At 45.9% G+C, this 16,772-nt stretch overlaps 2 protein-coding genes across 2 annotated transcripts; one reads left to right on the top strand and one right to left on the bottom strand.

Annotated features, from left to right (window-relative positions):
• Positions 1-5,606: 5,606 nt before the first annotated feature.
• LOC109944350 (uncharacterized) lies at positions 5,607-11,760 on the bottom strand. Its single transcript, XM_020549081.3, has 13 exons — positions 11,379-11,760; positions 10,088-10,150; positions 9,447-9,954; positions 8,460-8,585; positions 8,290-8,375; positions 8,018-8,188; positions 7,622-7,911; positions 7,337-7,511; positions 7,140-7,238; positions 6,901-7,032; positions 6,688-6,788; positions 5,799-5,976; positions 5,607-5,633 (listed from the first exon to the last, which is right to left on the bottom strand). Exons 1-13 carry the CDS (start codon positions 11,547-11,549, stop codon positions 5,607-5,609), a joined length of 2,127 nt encoding a protein of 708 aa, XP_020404670.1. The 5' UTR covers positions 11,550-11,760.
• Positions 11,761-12,138: 378 nt separating this feature from the next.
• LOC109944349 (endoglucanase 22-like) lies at positions 12,139-13,394 on the top strand. The gene is made up of 4 exons (XM_023301754.1): positions 12,139-12,177; positions 12,293-12,479; positions 13,042-13,067; positions 13,179-13,394. Exons 1-4 carry the CDS (start codon positions 12,139-12,141, stop codon positions 13,392-13,394), a joined length of 468 nt encoding a protein of 155 aa, XP_023157522.1.
• The last annotated feature ends 3,378 nt before the right edge of the window (positions 13,395-16,772 follow it).

Below are 16,772 nucleotides of genomic sequence, written 5' to 3'. Positions count from 1 at the left end.
CGGACCGGGTGGCTCGGGCGAGGGACTCCGATCCTCCCCGCTGTCGTAGCGCCCCCCACGCCTGGGGTGGTAGCCTCGGCGCACCCTTTCGTCGAGGTGAGCCCGACGGTCGCGTCGATGGTGCTCGTTGCCGAGGTGGCCCGGGGCCGCAGGCGCGGTGTTGCGCGTGCGCCCGGTGTAGACCGAGGCTTCCCGCATGAATCGGGAAGTCGCGGCATGAGGTTCCGAGGGATATCCTTGCCTTCGGGATGCAGTGCTCTCGGCCCGCCGGGCCGCAGCGCCTTCTAGGAGATTCTTGAGTTCTCCCTGGATTCGCCGACCCTCGGTGGTTGACGGCTCCGGCATCGCGCGGATGAGCATTGCTGCGGTTGCCAGGTTCTGACCAACCCCGCTGGATGCGGGCGGCGGTCTGATCCTGACATCGTTGGCGACGCGGTGCTGGAGACCTTGGGGCAGATGACGTATTTCTCCGGCCAGGGGTTGGCCCACCCATGCCTGTCCGACGTCCCGATGGATCGGCTCAAGCGCTCCTGTTCCCTCGTTGAGCCTGGCCTGCGCCTCGCGGACTTGCTCGAGTTGTGGGTCGTAACCCCCCGCCGGAGCGGGGACCACAGCTAGCTCCCGTGGGATGTCGGCGCGAGGCACCGGCCTAGGGAGATCACCATCCTCCGGCATGCCAAGATGGTTGCCTTCGGTGGGATCCCCTAGCTCGATGTGGAAACATTCGCGGCTTGGGCCACAGCTCTCGTCGCCGAGGCTGCGGCTTCCATCGGAACAGTCGGATAGGCAGTAGTCACATGCGGTCATGAAGTCCCGCACGGCACTGGGGTTGCCAAGTCCAGAGAAATCCCAACCGATGCCGGGATCGTCATCTTCCTCGGACCCAGAGGGCCCGTAGGTCGAGACGTCCGTCAGTCGGTCCCAAGGCGACCGCATACGGAACCTCAGTGGGGTTGCACTCGCCTCAATGAGAGCGCCCGCCAAAGCGAGGTCGTTTGGCGGGTTGAGGCCGAGTCGAAATGACGCAAGATGGGAGTTAGTCGTTACCTTTTGGTCGACGAGGAGCGACGTAGTCACATCGGGGACTGGTTGCGCCGTCATCTCTGGTTCGAGGGCGACGTCTTGCAGGCTTTCCGCGAGCGCGCCGGCGTCGTCTTCTTGCTCGGGGTCAGCGCGCCGCGGGGGGACGGCGCTTGCCTCCGTCTTGAACGCGAGGTCGACGTCCGGCGTGCCTTCCGTCGGGGCGTCGGGGGCGTCGATTCGCTCGACGGCCGACGAAGCGCGGCCTCCCGTCTGGCTTTGACGGCCCCGCCTCCTCCTCCGTTGGCGGGGGAGGGAACGGAGCAAGCCCGAATGTTGCTCTTCCACCATGCGGGGAAGACGTCGTCGATTCCGCCGCCGGCGGGCGGGTTGTCGGCCGCCATTGTCGTAGTCGCGCGGCGGTGGAAGAAGTATCATGTCGTAGCTGCCGTCGAAGGACATGAACTCAAGAGTCCCGAAACGAAGCACCGTCCCGGGCCGGAGAGGTTGCTGGAGACTGCCCATCTGGAGCTTGACGGGGAGCTGTTCGTCAGCACGCAGCAGGCCCCTACCCGGCGCGCCAACTGTCGGCGTTTCGAGACAGGGGGGTCCCTAAGCCGACGAGTGAGTGTGCTGCGTGCCCCAGCCCAGATGGGTCGAGCGCGTGGGCGAGCGTGAAGGGGGGAGAGGCGAGGTGGCCGGAGTCGAGCGTGAGAGAGGTGTAAGTCCCGCGGCCTTCGTGTTCGTCCCGCGCCCAGGTCAGGTGCGCTTGCAGTAGGGGGGTTACAAGCATCCACGCGGGTGAGGGAAGCGAGTGGCCCCAAGAGAGCGCCTGTCCCGTCCTCGGTCCCGCGCGGCCAACCTTCTCTGAGAAGGCCCTGGTCCTTCCTTTTATAGTCGTAAGGAGAGGATCCAGGTGTACAATGGGGGGTGTAGCAGAGTGCTACGTGTCTAGCGGAGGGAGAGCTAGCGCCCTAGGTACATGCCAATGTGGCAGCCGGAGAGATCTGGGCACCCTGCTGGCGTGATGTCGTGGCTGTCGGAGGTGCGGCGGAGCCTGATGGAGGGACAGCTGTTGGAGCGGTCGAGTCCCTGCTGACGTTGTCCTGCTTCCGTAAGAGAGCCGAGGGCCGCCGTCGTCATAGAGCTTGTGGAGCGCCATCATTGCCCCTCTGGCGGAGCTGGCCGGATGAGACGCCGGTCTTGTTCTCCGTGACCCGAGTCGATTCGGGGTAGGATGATGATGGCGCCTCCTGTTGACGTGGCGGTCTGTGCCCTAGGCAGGGCGACGTGGGGGTTCCTCCGAAGCCGAGGTTGAGTCTGCCTTTTGTTGCCGCGGCCGAGCCCGAGCCAGGGGGTCGGGCGAGGCGGAAGTCGTTCGGCCGAGGCCACGGCGGAGTCCGAGCCCTGGGGTCGGGCGAGGCGGAGTTTCGTCGTCTTCCGGGTCTTAGCCTGAGTCCGAGCCCTGGGGTCGGGCGGAGCGGAGTTCGCCGTCTTCCGGGTCTTAGCCCGAGTCCGAGCCCTGGGGTCGGGCGGAGCGGAGTTCGCCGTCTTCCGGGTCTTAGCCCGAGTCCGAGCCCTGGGGTCGGGCGGAGCGGAGTTCGCCGTCTTCCGGGTCTTAGCCCGAGTCCGAGCCCTGGGGTCGGGCGGAGCGGAGTTCGCCGTCTTCCGGGTCTTAGCCCGAGTCCGAGCCCTAGGGTCGAGCGGAGCGGAGTTTGCCGTCTTCCGGGTCTTAGCCCGAGTCCGAGCCCTGGGGTCGGGCGGAGCGGAGTTCGCCGTCTTCCGGGTCTTAGCCCGAGTCCGAGCCCTGGGGTCGGGCGGAGCGTAGTTCGCCGTGGCAAGGCCTGACTGCCTGTCAGACTCACTCTGTCGAGCGGCACTGCAGTCGGAGTGGCGCAGGCGGCGCTGTCCTTCTGTCAGACTGGCCAGTGGAGCGGTGGAGTGACGGCGGTCACTTCGGCCCTGCCGGGGGCGCGTGTCAGGATAGAGGTGTCAGGCCACCTTTGCGTTTAATGCCCCTGCAATTTGGTCAGTCGGTGTGGCGATTTAGTCAAGGTTGCTTCTGAGCGAAGCCAAGGCCTCGGGCGAGCCGGTGATGTGTCCGCCATAAAAAGGGGGCCTCGGGCGAGACGGAAGTCTCTCGAGGTCGGCTGCCTTTGGCCGAGGCTAGGCTCGGGCGAAGCGTGATCGAGTCACTCGTGTGGACTGATCCCTGACTTAATCGTGCCCATCAGGCCTTTGCAGCTTTATGCTGATGGGGGTTACCAGCTGAGAATTAGGCGTCTTGAGGGTACCCCTAATTATGGTCCCCGACAGAGGTTTTCCCTGAAACAGTGCATATGAATTGCTTCTTCCACATAAAAAGCAAATGCTACCAGAAAAATGGAAATTGCTTTGCAAGAAATATAGGAATGCCAGAGGACTTTGAGGACATAGTTAACTTTTCACTAACTGTATCTGAATTTGAGAGGGACTGGAAGCAAATGGTTGAGGACTACCACCTAGAAAACAACAAGTATTTCAGCAAAATGTGGGAAACAAGAGCCAGGTTCATACCAGTATATTTCAAAAATGACTTCTTCCCATTCTTGCAAAGCACATGTAGAAGCAAGGGGACAAACTCAAGGTTTAAAGACAATGTGACTTCGACTTATAGTGTGATCAGCTTCTTGCGTGAGTACCAAAGGATTGTGGAGCAAGTGAATGTGTTAGAGGAGTATGAGGATAATGAAAGCAATCGTAAACGTCCAAAAGAACTAATGTTTGGATATACAATAGAGAGGCAAGCACAAGAAGTCTACAATAGAAACATATTCAAGAAATTCCAGTTCCAGTTGCAATCAACACCAAGGCTAAGTTACAACAGAACATCTAATCCGCATACTTTCGAGGTGTATCCAAAATCAAACCAAGAAGAAAAGCCACATAAAATAAGGAGGTACCTTGTTATGGCTAACCTAACATATGGAATGGAAGAGTTCACTTGTGTATGTGGCAAGTTTGACAAGGATGGCATTTTATGCTCCCATATACTTAAAGTGATCATTGAAGAAGGGCTCACAAAAATCCCAGAGCAATACATACTGAACAGGTGGAAGAAAAAACAGAAACAAATAGATGGACCACTGCTGCGTGCATCAATGCCAACCCACCCAGTGCTAAGACACAACCTATTGAGTCGGAAAGCAGCATTACTCACATCAGCAGTAGCAAAAACAGAGAAAACTATGGAGTTTATATGTGAAGAATTAGACAAACTACAAGAAAAGGTTTGCCAAATGCTATCATCAGAAGAAGATGTAATAGCAGGACCTAAGACAGGACAAGAGAAGGAAGACAATGCTGCAAAACATACAGGACCAGTAGTTGAAAATCTGCATAACCCTGAAGCAGTTAAACAGAAAGGAAGGCCAAAAAAACCTACAAGGTTAAAGCCACTAGTGGAGGAAATCCGCATCAAGATGAAGAAGGCAGAGCAAAAGAAAAACAAGAAAACAAGCAATGCAACAGCAAGTATGTCTATCTAAAAAAACCTGCTTTTGTTTTTTTATAATTACATTGACTTATAATCCATAATTTGTGTTTATAGGCCCACAAGGAAAGGAGAAGAAGAAGATGAAAAGAACAGCACCTTGAAGAATTACTGCTCCCCCCTCCTAACAGAACCACGAACACTCACACTGAAAAAGATGCAGAAAAAATAGAGAGAAAAATGAAGAACACTTAGTGGAGAAAGGGGAAGGGATGGACTGTGCAATTATGATATATTCATATAGTTGGTGCAAACAGCAAAAAAGTTTGTTTTTATTTCAGTTGAGTCATGTAATCGCTTGCAAAAACAAAGTGTTGAAAAACAGATCATGCTTGCCTGATTAGATCCATCGCATCAGCCCATCCATGTACCGCATAGCTAGCTTATCTGGTATTGGGTCATGCTCCATTGGCTAGGCCCACCAGCAATGATTTACACACTTTATACCGCAAAAACATTATTTAGCTGCCACAGATTCCAATCTACTTGAGTTTATGGAGAAGATAAAGAAGTTCCTATTATCTAAGTAGAGCCGTAAAGGACAAGATGATAAAAAAGTTCCTATTATAACAAATTTTTTTTGTTTAACCAAAAGTTCAATATGCGTTTTCTCTTCAAGAAACATGAGCAAAAAATTGCAGAAAAAATGGAGAAAAGAAATGAAGAAAATTTTAGGGGGTGGGATGATGGGATGAGCTCTGCATTTATAATATATTAATAGAGATAGTACAAAAAGCAGAAAAAATGGTTTTGTTTTTAAATCAGATGAGTCATAAAATCGCTTGAACAAAAAAAACTCTAGACAAAAAAAAAGAACTTACTAAACAGTAAAAAACAAACTCTTTAATTCAATAATAGTACGAAATCACACTTTTATTACATACACTGGGGAAAAATGAACATAGAAATGAACATGAGATATAACATGTCTTTTTTTTATTGGAAAAAGAAGCTATGGATCAAAACTTGACGATGATGAATCAGAAATCTCTGCCATTGCTGCTCCAACATCCATAGAAAACACGAATAGCTACTTCCCAACGGTTCAAATATGCTAGTTGACAATTCGAGGATCAATATTCTGGTATAAAAAAAGCAAATCAGACCAAAAAAATGATGCACAAAAAACAAAAAAACTCCATACCACCATCAGCACTGCACGCACCACCCACGAAAAAGGAAAAAACTAGAAAAACAAAATAATAAGAGCGCCCAAAAAAACAACACAAATTGAATCACAAAAAACCTGAAGAAACATGTTGCGAACTAGAGACTTGTCTTTAGCGTTCTTCTCACTAAAATAGAGATCGTTGGCCAAGGTGATTCGAATTTGAGGGATGTCCTCAGTGCGGAACTTGAGCATCATATCAACAGATATATCCCAATATTCCATGTATTGAAGTGTGAAAATACCGCAGTCATGCCTATGATAATTAAAGAAGGGAAAATTACTACAAGAAATAATTTGTTGTGGGTGTTTTTAAACCATATAAAATATGTAGAAAAAATTAAGATAGCAACTGAATTTGGATTCTAATAAAAAGAAATGATAGAGTTGAAACTTACGTATTTTCCTACTTTGGTACTGCAGGATATAAAATTTTGAATGATGATACATAAGCATGACCAACTAAACTAGGAAGAGCAACTCTAACTAAGGTCTAAACTAGGCTAAAAATGATGATACACTACACATGAAAAAGGCAATGAAAACAAACCAACAAAATTGCTGAAAATCTCGGACAGATCAGGCAAGAGCATTTATAAGACAGTAGAAGTGAGCAACACACTGGGAATAAGAATACAAACAACTTAGGAAAAAAGACTACATATACCAACTATGTCTTATCTGCCACCATCCATAACAGTATACAAAAAAATAGAGCCTCAGACTGACATCACAGCAGCACAACACTACACCCAATGAAGATCAGAGACATGGGCAATTAACAACTAAAACATGATAGTATCTGAATTTGTATTCTACTAATAGTAAAAACAACTACAAAATATCTACAAATAAATAATATATTGAGTGAGATTTTAAACCATATAAAATATATAAAAAATTTAAGATAGCAACTGAATTTGGATTCTAATAAAAAAAGAAAAAAAAGGATAGAAATAAAACTTACGTATTTTCTTGTTTTGGTACCGCGGGATATAAAATTTTGAATGATAATACATCTATGTTTGAATCAGAATATAATAACCATAGGACTTTAAACACCCGAATCTAGAAAAAAACACACAACATTATAAAAAAAATGAAAAAGGATAAATATCAATAAAATATATAATATACACAAGAAAACAAAAAATACATGAAGAAGAAAAAAGGCACTTACAAGCTTGTCTCTAACAAAGCATTGAAAAGGATCTTCCTCATCAAAATATGAATCCATAAAAACAAAACGCTTATTCTTCAAATCAACAATGAACAAAAACCAATGGTTCGCATGGCACACTGGAAAATACAGCTGAAAAAACAGATTGAGGTAAAATAAGAACAAGGCATAAATGTATGGCACATTAAGGCTGCTGCTTGGACCAAAAAAAATTACAACAAACTAAGCAAACAAAAAACCTTGTTAGAGCGATGCAACTTCAAAGCAGAATTAGCCCCTAGAAACGATTTCCTTAGATCTTCAACTTCATATTGGCTATTGTATTCCATCATCGAATGCTGTAATAACAATATAAATTTAAAAAAAAATGAAAAACAATAAACAAAATTACAAAAAAAGCAAAACAAAACCAAATAAAAAGTTGAAGAATAATTACCCCCACTTTTGGATAAAAGAAATGTTTCTTTGACAACCTAGGATGAATATCTTCAAAATGTTTCCGGCAAAATCCAGCAATAAAAAAGTTGTCACAGTGACCATTGGGTTCTATTGACAATCCAAAAGATTCCCAATTTACAGTGGTGGTTTTGGAAAACCGAACTGCGACCAAACTGAACAAAAAAAAGTAAAAAAAATAGACTATTATGAAAATTGGTGTATAGGAACAGAAAATAAACATAATAAAGAAAAAAATTGAAATAAAAATAAAAGCTACACTTACTCTTTCCATTGGCTCCGCCCCATGCCACAAAGAATATTATAATATCGCAATAGCACATTAGAACATGGAAAACGGGTGTGAGCATTTTGAACTTGTAACCAATTTTCACCAACATCATTCCTGACTACATTTCCAACTTCTAGTTGATTTCCCAAAAAGAATCCCCCAGCTTCTGACTCTACGTTGAATATGTTCATATCATTGTACATCTGATCAACTGCAGCTGCTGATTTGGATCTACTACTACCATGTAAATTAGCGCCAACCATATTAACAGCAGCAGTTTGAACCTAGAAAAATATAACATAATGTATGTTTATACGATAAATTAAAAAAGATTGAAAAAGATAACAAATATACAACAGACTACATGAGAGAATAAACCGAAAAAATCACCTCCTGATCAGCCCCTACATCATCAGCAATGACAATAACTTCTTCCTTTTTGCCACTTATTCCTCCGGAGTTCCTATGTCTTTCAGTTGAGTTTAACTTTGAATAATTCAATGCTAGTGTAGGCTCATATATATTATCATTCCCTGCTAAAAATGCACCAGCAGCATGTGCCTAACATAAGGCAAACACACACAAAAACAGATATACAAAAAAATATTAAATTATAAACTAAACAAATATAATAAACAAACAAAAATAACCGCAAACTATACCATTGGATTCTGAGACAACACCACAGAAGCAACACCACTATATACATCATTGTTAACACAACCTGTTGCCGCTGCTGATGTTGCACCTGGATTAATAGGCCTTCTATTAGGATTTGCATGTGACTTAAGTAAATGGTCTTAATGATAGTACGCAATTGAGAGAAATATACCATAAACAACATGGGTGGCTATAGGAGGAGCAAGTTGGCCTAGCCCAATTGGAACACCAGCTGGCTCGTGTGGACATATAGCAGCTGCAGTATTTCTGCCCCTTCCATTGTGATCACTTTCATCATCTGTAATTTGAAGGTCAAAAAGACCCACAGGTGAGAAAAGCTTTGTACGTGGAAAGAGACCCAACTTATCAGTTTTTGAGTATTGGAATCGCTTGTTGAGAGGATGAGCACACTCTGCGATAAAAAATAAAGAAAAAATAGACATACATCAGATTCGTATTAGGTTTACACGACGACCAAAAAAATAGAGCAATAATAACCTAAAAAATGATGCTAAAGCAAGAAACCAAAAAAAGGAGTTCAGTGGCACCTACCAAAATCACGCAAGAAAAAAAAGTATGCGTTCAAGGGCAGTGACTGCTTGAAAAATAAATAGAGTTTCATATTTAACATAATTAATCACATGCCAAGGGGTCGCAACAAAAAAGGTTATTGTATTATCCAACCAAGGTGCAAAAAGGTGGACTAAGGTCCTGAGACTGAGTTTAACGCAAGATCAATCAAACAACTCGCACATGTCACATGCGAAGGAGCTTCGAAACAAAAAATGCCAATGCAAAACACAACAAAAAACCACCTAGTGTAGGCACAATAAGCAAGTCACAGCGCTGCCCCCCTTGATGAAAGATGATGATTTATACCCTCCTTTTCTCCCCACCAAGTGCAATCCTGGCTGTTGCTTTTGCCCCCGAGAGAGGCAAGACAACGACGAACATATACATGATAAGGCATGGAACACAGTACAGTTCCATACTCTGACATAGACATCTCCTCCATCACCTACAATTTTCGCTTTCCCCAGACATGCCCACATAGGTAGCACATAGAATAAAAAAATGCATTGAGCAAACACAATGAAGTACAAAATGCAAAAAAAGGAAAACAAAAAAACATTAAAAACAGATTTTAAAAAGCACTAACCCACTGGTGGATTCAAAGATGTTCCATTATTTCCATCCAGCCTATTAACGATTTGTATCTCCAACTGTATGGGCACTGTTATCAGGGGATTTGTAATAACCACATGAGCTTTTCCATGAGAAGCCTCAACAATGCCCACACCAGCCCCTTTCTCATTCGACTTAACATCAACTGGCTGCACATTAGTATCAATTTTGGTAGCTTTCTCATCTGACTTAATATCCATATCTTTCGCCAGAAGGTTGTTGGAATTCAAAAACTTCTGATGCTTAATAGTCATTGCTTCAGCCAAATTTTTTAGAGAATCGATGATAGCTTCAGTACACCTTGACTTGCAAATTGAACAACAACCCCTGACCTTGTCACACAGAACTTGGCAAGTACTATCAATGCATTCGACATCCACTATTTGGCCAAAATCAACTAATAACTTTTCCTTGAAAAAAGTGAAATCATGCAGAAATTGTTTCTCTGCTTCAATTAACACCTTCTCCCTATAAGCAGCTCTCTAGAGATAAAAAAATAAAAAACAAAATTAAGTAACAAAAAAATAAACAAAAACCACATGAAAAAAACTGCATATAAAAAATATACAATTGAGAACTTGTACAGAAAAAAGAAGATAAAAAAGAACAAACTACCTGAGACTTGCAAAAAACAGCAAAAGTTTCAATCAACTTAACCATAGGAGAGGAAATGATGCCCTGCAAAAATAACAAAAAAAATGTAAATAAAAACTAAATATAAATAAACAATTTCTAAGAACTAAATATACTGAGAAAATACATTTTATAACTCCACACAACTATACTTAGCTAACTTAGATTATTTACCTAAATAATAAACACAAAAACAGATTATCAATGATGCAAATCCTGGATATAATGGAACCTACTCCAAACAAAAAAACTCCTAAGGGACATTAACATGAGATAACATAAGGAAAAAATCAAACAAAAAACTGAAAAAACAAGAATGAGCTGCTCCACGGCTATAATTAAACTCTGCAGCTCCATCCCATATAAAATCATTTTTTGTAGCTCTGAAGCCACTTTGCCTCCTGGCTTGCAGACCAAGAGACAAGACAGGCCTCAAAATGCTCGCATGAATCAGAAAGATGCAGCTAGTAGCTAGTGTATAATCAACAGTGGCAATTTAATGAACCAGGACAGGAATAACCCAACAGTAGCAGCAAGTTAATGGAGTTAATAATTGACCAGGACATCATCTTGTCCAGTTCCAGGAGCAGATGAGCCTAAAAAATGTTCAAGCTTCCTCCATCAAGCTCCCTTTATTCCAAATCCCTAAACAACAAGCTAGGATACACCCAATTCAGTTCTTCAATCTGTATCAGCTCTTGGTTCTCTCCGTCCCTCTCTGCATTAGTATGCACCATCACCACAAAAAAAGTAGGAGCTGTCTGCTGCTTCACAATAAAAGATCACAACACTTGCCACTGTTCTTCAGTTACAGTGTTGTTCCTATATATACGGCTATACATAATCTTTTTTTTCATTTGCCTATTTATATAGTACCAGACATAGTTGCATTATATATATGTAAGTCTCAGGCTGATGGACCCAAGAGAGAATCCAGGCAGCAACCTAGATTTCCTTTAAAAGAACCACATCACAGTTCGCACAGACATCTCACACTCATTCATCTCCGTCAAGGCACAGACATCGCACATACATTTCAATGCTAAATTACAACTTCAAAATTGCATGCATTAACTATATATAAATTTCAACAATACCTATGCTATCCTCAAATATACTGGGACAAATTTTAACTAAGAATTGCATAATTTGTTCCTTTGCTAATAGAAACAGAAGAACACACATTGCATACTAAACATCCCAAAAAACAGTAGAACTAGGAAAATATACTCGAGCACAGGAAAATATGAAGTAAAACGAAGAGCACCCTCACCGGATCGACAGTGCCACCAGATGGCGGGACACAACCTTCACGCAGTGGAACTCCAGACCCGCCTGCTTCACCACATGTTGCTGCCGCCGGACAGCGAAAATGGATCCCGTCGGGACACCCTCGCCCTCTGTCGTAGATACCGTCGCAGCCAGCTCCACCACCCCCGGCCATGGATCCCGTCGGACCTTCCCCTCCTCCAACATGGATCCTGCTGCAGCCAACTCGCCCCCCGCCATAGATCCAGTCGCGGCCTCCTCGCCCTCCGACGTGGACCTCGTCGGAATCGCAGCTGCCTCCACCCGCGCCATGTACCTCGTTGGAGCTACCTCGTCCCCCGCCATAGATCCAGTCGGGGGCTCCTCAGCCTCCGCCATGGATCTCGTCGGATCCACCTCGCCCGCGGCAACTCATGGCGTGCGCGGCAACAACACTGGAGGGCACACGCGGCAGCCGCACTGGAGGCCCGCGCGGCAGGAGGCTCAGCGCGGCGCGCGGCAGGAGGCTGGGGCGCGCGGCAGGAGGCTGGGGCGAGCGCGGCAACCGCACTGGGAGACGACGACAGCGCGAGAAAGTGAAGAGGCGGAGCAGTAGAGCGACGGAAACGAGACACTGAAGAGGCGCGAGAATCCCAAAATCAAACAGTGAATCTGAAGAATCGGACGGTGACAGCCAAAGAAACACACGCGCGTACATTAGCTTTTCCCCTTTCGTTCGTCCGTCAGCTTCTGCGCATCCGCGTGCATGCCCCGGCCGGCCGCATATGCGACGACTCCTGCAATGGAGAGGATACGCAGTGGCAGTACATTAATCAGTAGTACTGAAATTTTACTACTGCTGCTGCTAGGACCGACGGGATCATCCAGCCAGGCCCAGGCCATAGTGGAATACTAGCTCCGCGCGTGTCTGACTGACAGGTGGGGGACGGCGACACGGACCACTACTGCTGGCAGCGGCCGGAGGACATGACGACGTCGCGGCAGGCGTACCGCATCGACAAGGACAACCCGGGGTCCAACCTCGCCGGCGAGACCGCGGCCGCCCTCGCTGCGGCCTCCATCGTCTTCCGCCGCTCCGACCCGCACTACTCCCACCTCCTCCTTAGTGCTGGGAATTGGGCCGGGCCGGACCAGCCCGGCTCAAGTCCATTGTGCTTCGTGCCAAACGGGTTCGGGCCAGAAAAGTCCAAACAATTTTTGGGCCGTGCCGTGCCAGCCCGAAGTGTAAAAACAGTGGCACAGCCCGGCCCTAAACCACGTCGTGCCTTCGTTGGGCCGTGCCGGTCCAAGCCCGGCCCGTATATTTGACCACATAAAATCAAAATATTATAATCATATAAAGTTCATAGCTTACTAAATTAAAGATATTAAACAATTATAACATCATTTAACCACATAAACTCCAAATATAACAACAATATACAGTCGATATTTTACTAAATTAAAGAAATTAAACAGATTGTGCTCAATTGGGCCGTGCCGGCCCAAGCCCGGTCCATCTATGCGGGCCGTGCTGGGGGTCCGACGGGTCGGAATTTGAGGCCCGACCCAGGCCCGACTTCGGGCCGTGCTCGCTCGGCCCATATTATTTCGTGTCGGACCGTGCTTTGACTCTTATTTTCGGACCGTGCTCATGCTGGCCCGAAAAGCCCGGCCCAAATTCCCAGCACTACTCCTGCACCACGCGCAGCAGGTGGGTGGGTACCTCACTACCTCATCGTTGCATTGCATCGCTAGCTAGCTAGCTCATCACCCTAGCTAGCTACCCTCTCCTGTATGTCTGATCAATACGTACATGCGGCAGCTGTTCGAATTCGGCGACCGGTACCGCGGCACGTACGACAGCAGCATCGCGGAGGCGCGCAGCTACTACGCGTCCGTGACCGGCTACCGCGACGAGCTGTTGTGGGCCATGACCGAGTTCAGCTGGGACGTCAAGTACGCCGGCGTCCAGGTCCTCACGGCTAGGGCTGGAAATGGATGTCTGGAGATTCGAATTATCCGTATTCGTATTCGCTAAAACTGCTAATATGGATATCCGTATCCGTATTCGATTTCAATATAGATGTCAAATGGATGTATTTGAATTCGATTTATAGTACTTTTCTCTATCCGATTCCATATTCGTATTCGAAAAAACCATGAAACATTCGATACTATCCGTATCCGTGAAAAAATATGTTTCATGAAACCATTTAAAACTTAACTTTATCACTAATTACTAATTAAAATTGATTTTAAGATTAATAATATACTAGAAAAATGATACATATCATTTCAGATATTAAAAATTATTTATATGATATATAAATAAATATATCAACCTTATATTTCTAGTGACATTCAATAATAAAATCCAACAGGTTTCATAAACATTCAATTATAACTCGACTTTATGTTTTCATTTAAGTTTTGGTACACACATTCAACTATCCTCGTCGTCGGAGGAGTCGGTGGAGCTCTCGTCGGAGTCCCACTCGCGGCACACGTGGGCATCGCCGCCCCTCTTCTTGTGGTACCTCTTCTTTTCTCCTCGTTGTCGAGCTTTGAAGCGTCGATTGGTTGTCTACTTGGTGTAGACTCCTCCTTCTTCTCCTCCGTCGCCTTGAATGCCACCGGTTGTGCTTCGGATGTGGAGGGATCATCAAGCTCGTTGATTTTCTTTGAGCCCTTGATCATACATTCAAAGCTCACAAAATTCCCGATAACTTCCTCGGGAGTCATTAGTGTGTATCTAGGATTACCACGAATTAATTGAACTTGAGTGGGGTTAAGGAAGATGAGTGATCTAAGAATAACCTTAACCACCTCGTGGTCATCCCACTTCTTGCTCCCGAGGTTGCACACTTGGTTCACCAAGGTTTTGAGCCGGTTGTACATATCTTGTGGCTCCTCCCCTTGGCGAAGACGAAAGCGACCGAGCTCCCCCTCGATCGTTTCCCGCTTGGTGATCTTGGTGAGTTCATCACCCTCGTGTGCGGTCTTGAGTAGATCCCAAATCTCCTTCGCATTTTTCAACCCTTGTACCTTGTTATATTCCTCTCTACTTAGAGAGGCGAGGAGTATGGTTGTGGCTTGGGAGTTGAAGTGCTCGATTTGGGCTACTTCGTCCTCATCATAGTTTTCATCCCCTACGGATGGTACCTGTGCACCAAACTCAACAACATCCCATATACTTTTGTGGAGTGAGGTTAGATAAAATTGCATTAAATCACTCCACCTAGCGTTATCTTCACCATCAAAAGTTGGTGGTTTGCCTAATGGGACGAAAAGTAAAGGTGTATGTTTAGAAATGCGAGGGTAGCGTAGGGGAATCTTACTATACTTCTTACGCTCTTGGCGCTTAGAAGTGACGGACGCCGCGTCGGAGCCGAAGGTGGATGCCGATGAAGAATCGGTCTCGTAGTAGACCACCTTCCTCATCCTCTTTTTCTTGTCCCTAGGGATGAAAGTGGTAATCTGAACTGTTAGGACAAATTTAATATTTTAAAATAGATATGTATAGAATTTGATGGTGATCTTATGTTATGTTCTCAAACACATTATTACAAATAAGAATAAAATATTACATAAATTGTTTTATGTATTATTTGCTCCCTACAACAAAAAAAGTTGAAAAAATTACCGAATTTGTTTTCGAATCCATACCGAATTTTATATCTATCATTTAAGAAAATATATGATGAATTTGTAGATTAACTTTTATGAATCTTTATAAGCTCAATGTTATAAACAAGAATACAAATTTGTATAGTGCATTATATACCCTATTTATTCGCAATCAAAGAAAAACGACCAAAAACTGATTACCGAATAAATACCGTTTTCGACCGTTTTCATCCCTACTTGTCCCCACTCCGATGCGGCTTGTGGGAAGAGGATTTCTCCTTCTTCTCTTTGTGGTGTGAAGAAGATCTCTTCTCCTTCCTTTTGGAGGAGTCCTTCTTCTCCTTCCTCTTGGTGCGGGACTCTTCCGATGAAGTGCTCCCGTGGCTTGTAGTGGGCTTTTCGCCAGTCTCCATCTCCTTCTTGGCGTGATCTCCCGACATCACTTCGAGCGGTTAGGCTCTAATGAAGCACCGGGCTTTGATACCAATTGATAGTCGCCTAGAGGGGGGGTGAATAGGGCGAAACTGAAATTTACAAATATAAACACAACTACAAGCCGGGTTAGCGTTAGTAATATAATCGAGTCCGGGAGAGAGGGTGCAAAACAAATGACAAGCAAATAAGAGGTGTGACACACAGATTTGTTTTACCGAGGTTCGGTTCTTGCAAACCTACTCCCCGTTGAGGTGGTCACAAAGACCAGGTCTCTTTCAACCCTTTCCCTCTCTCAAACGGTCCTTCCGACCGAGTGAGCTTCTCTTCTCAAATCAAAACCGGGAACAAAACTTCCCCGCAAGGGTCACCACACAATTGGTTCCTCTTGCCTTGATTACAATGGAGTTTTGATCACAAGAACAAGTGAGAAAGAAAAGAAGCAATCCAAGCGCAAGAGCTCAAAAGAACACGGCAAATCTCTCTCGCTAATCACTAAAGTCTTGTGTGGAATTGGAGATGATTTGATCTCTTTGGTGTGTCTAGAATTGAATGCCTAGCTCTTGTAAGTGGTTGAGAAGTGGAAAACTTGGATGCAATGAATGGTGGGTGGTTGGGGGTATTTATAGCCCCAACCACCAAACTAGCCGTTTGGTGGGGCTGACTGTCGTATGGTGCACCGGACAGTCCGGTGTACACCGGACATGTCCGGTGCGCCAGCCACGTCACCAAAGCCGTTGGGATTCGACTGTTGGAGCTCTGACTTCTGGGCCCGCCTGGATGTCTGGTGGCGCACCGGACATGTACTGTAGAGTGTCCGGTGCGCCAGTATGGGCGCGCCTGACTTCTGTGCGCGCTGGTGCGCATTTAATGCACTGCAGGTAGCCGTTGGCGCCGAAATAGCCGTTGCCCCGCAGTTACACCGGACAGTCCGGTGTACACCGGACATGTCCAGTGAATTATAGCGGAGCAGCCGTTGTAAATTCCCGAGGCTGCCAAGTTCTAGAGCCGCGTCTTCTTGGAGCACCGGACACTGTCCGGTGTACACCGGACAGTCCGGTGAATTATAGCGCGCTGGCTCTGAAAATTCCCGAGGCTGAGGAGTTCAGCACGAAGTCCCCTGGTGCACCGGACACTGTCCGGTGCGCCACCGGACAGTCCGGTGCGCCAGACCAGGGAGCCTTTCGGGATGCCTTTAGCTCTCTATTTTGAACCCAACATTGGTCTTTTTAATTGGCTTGTTGTGGACCTTTGGCACCTGTATAACTTATACACTAGAGCAAACTAGTTAGTCCAATTATTTGTGTTGGGCAATTCAACCACCAAAATTATTTAGGAACTAGGTGTAAGCCTAATT

Source organism: Zea mays, chromosome 2, assembly GCF_902167145.1.
Source record: "Zea mays cultivar B73 chromosome 2, Zm-B73-REFERENCE-NAM-5.0, whole genome shotgun sequence".
Taxonomy (NCBI): Eukaryota; Viridiplantae; Streptophyta; class Magnoliopsida; order Poales; family Poaceae; genus Zea; species Zea mays.
The sequence above is the reverse complement of the archived record's forward strand: the minus strand, read 5'-3'. Positions and strand labels throughout refer to the sequence as shown.

What these genes read in the sequence shown, in the direction of transcription:
- LOC109944350 (XM_020549081.3), bottom strand. Translation starts at nt 11,549, where the DNA reads ATGGCCGGGGGTGGTGGAGCTGGCTGCGACGGTATCTACGACAGAGGG. An exon ending in CTGGTGGCACTGTCGATCCG is followed by an intron (nt 10,151 to 11,378) that starts GTGAGGGTGCTC and finishes TTATTTTTGCAG; the next exon opens with GGCATCATTTCCTCTCCTAT. An exon ending in TGTTGTCTCAGAATCCAATG is followed by an intron (nt 8,189 to 8,289) that starts GTATAGTTTGCG and finishes GCCTTATGTTAG; the next exon opens with GCACATGCTGCTGGTGCATT.
- LOC109944349 (XM_023301754.1), top strand. Translation starts at nt 12,139, where the DNA reads ATGCGACGACTCCTGCAATGGAGAGGATACGCAGTGGCA. An exon ending in GGAGAGGATACGCAGTGGCA is followed by an intron (nt 12,178 to 12,292) that starts GTACATTAATCA and finishes TCTGACTGACAG; the next exon opens with GTGGGGGACGGCGACACGGA. An exon ending in TCCTGCACCACGCGCAGCAG is followed by an intron (nt 13,068 to 13,178) that starts GTGGGTGGGTAC and finishes TACATGCGGCAG; the next exon opens with CTGTTCGAATTCGGCGACCG.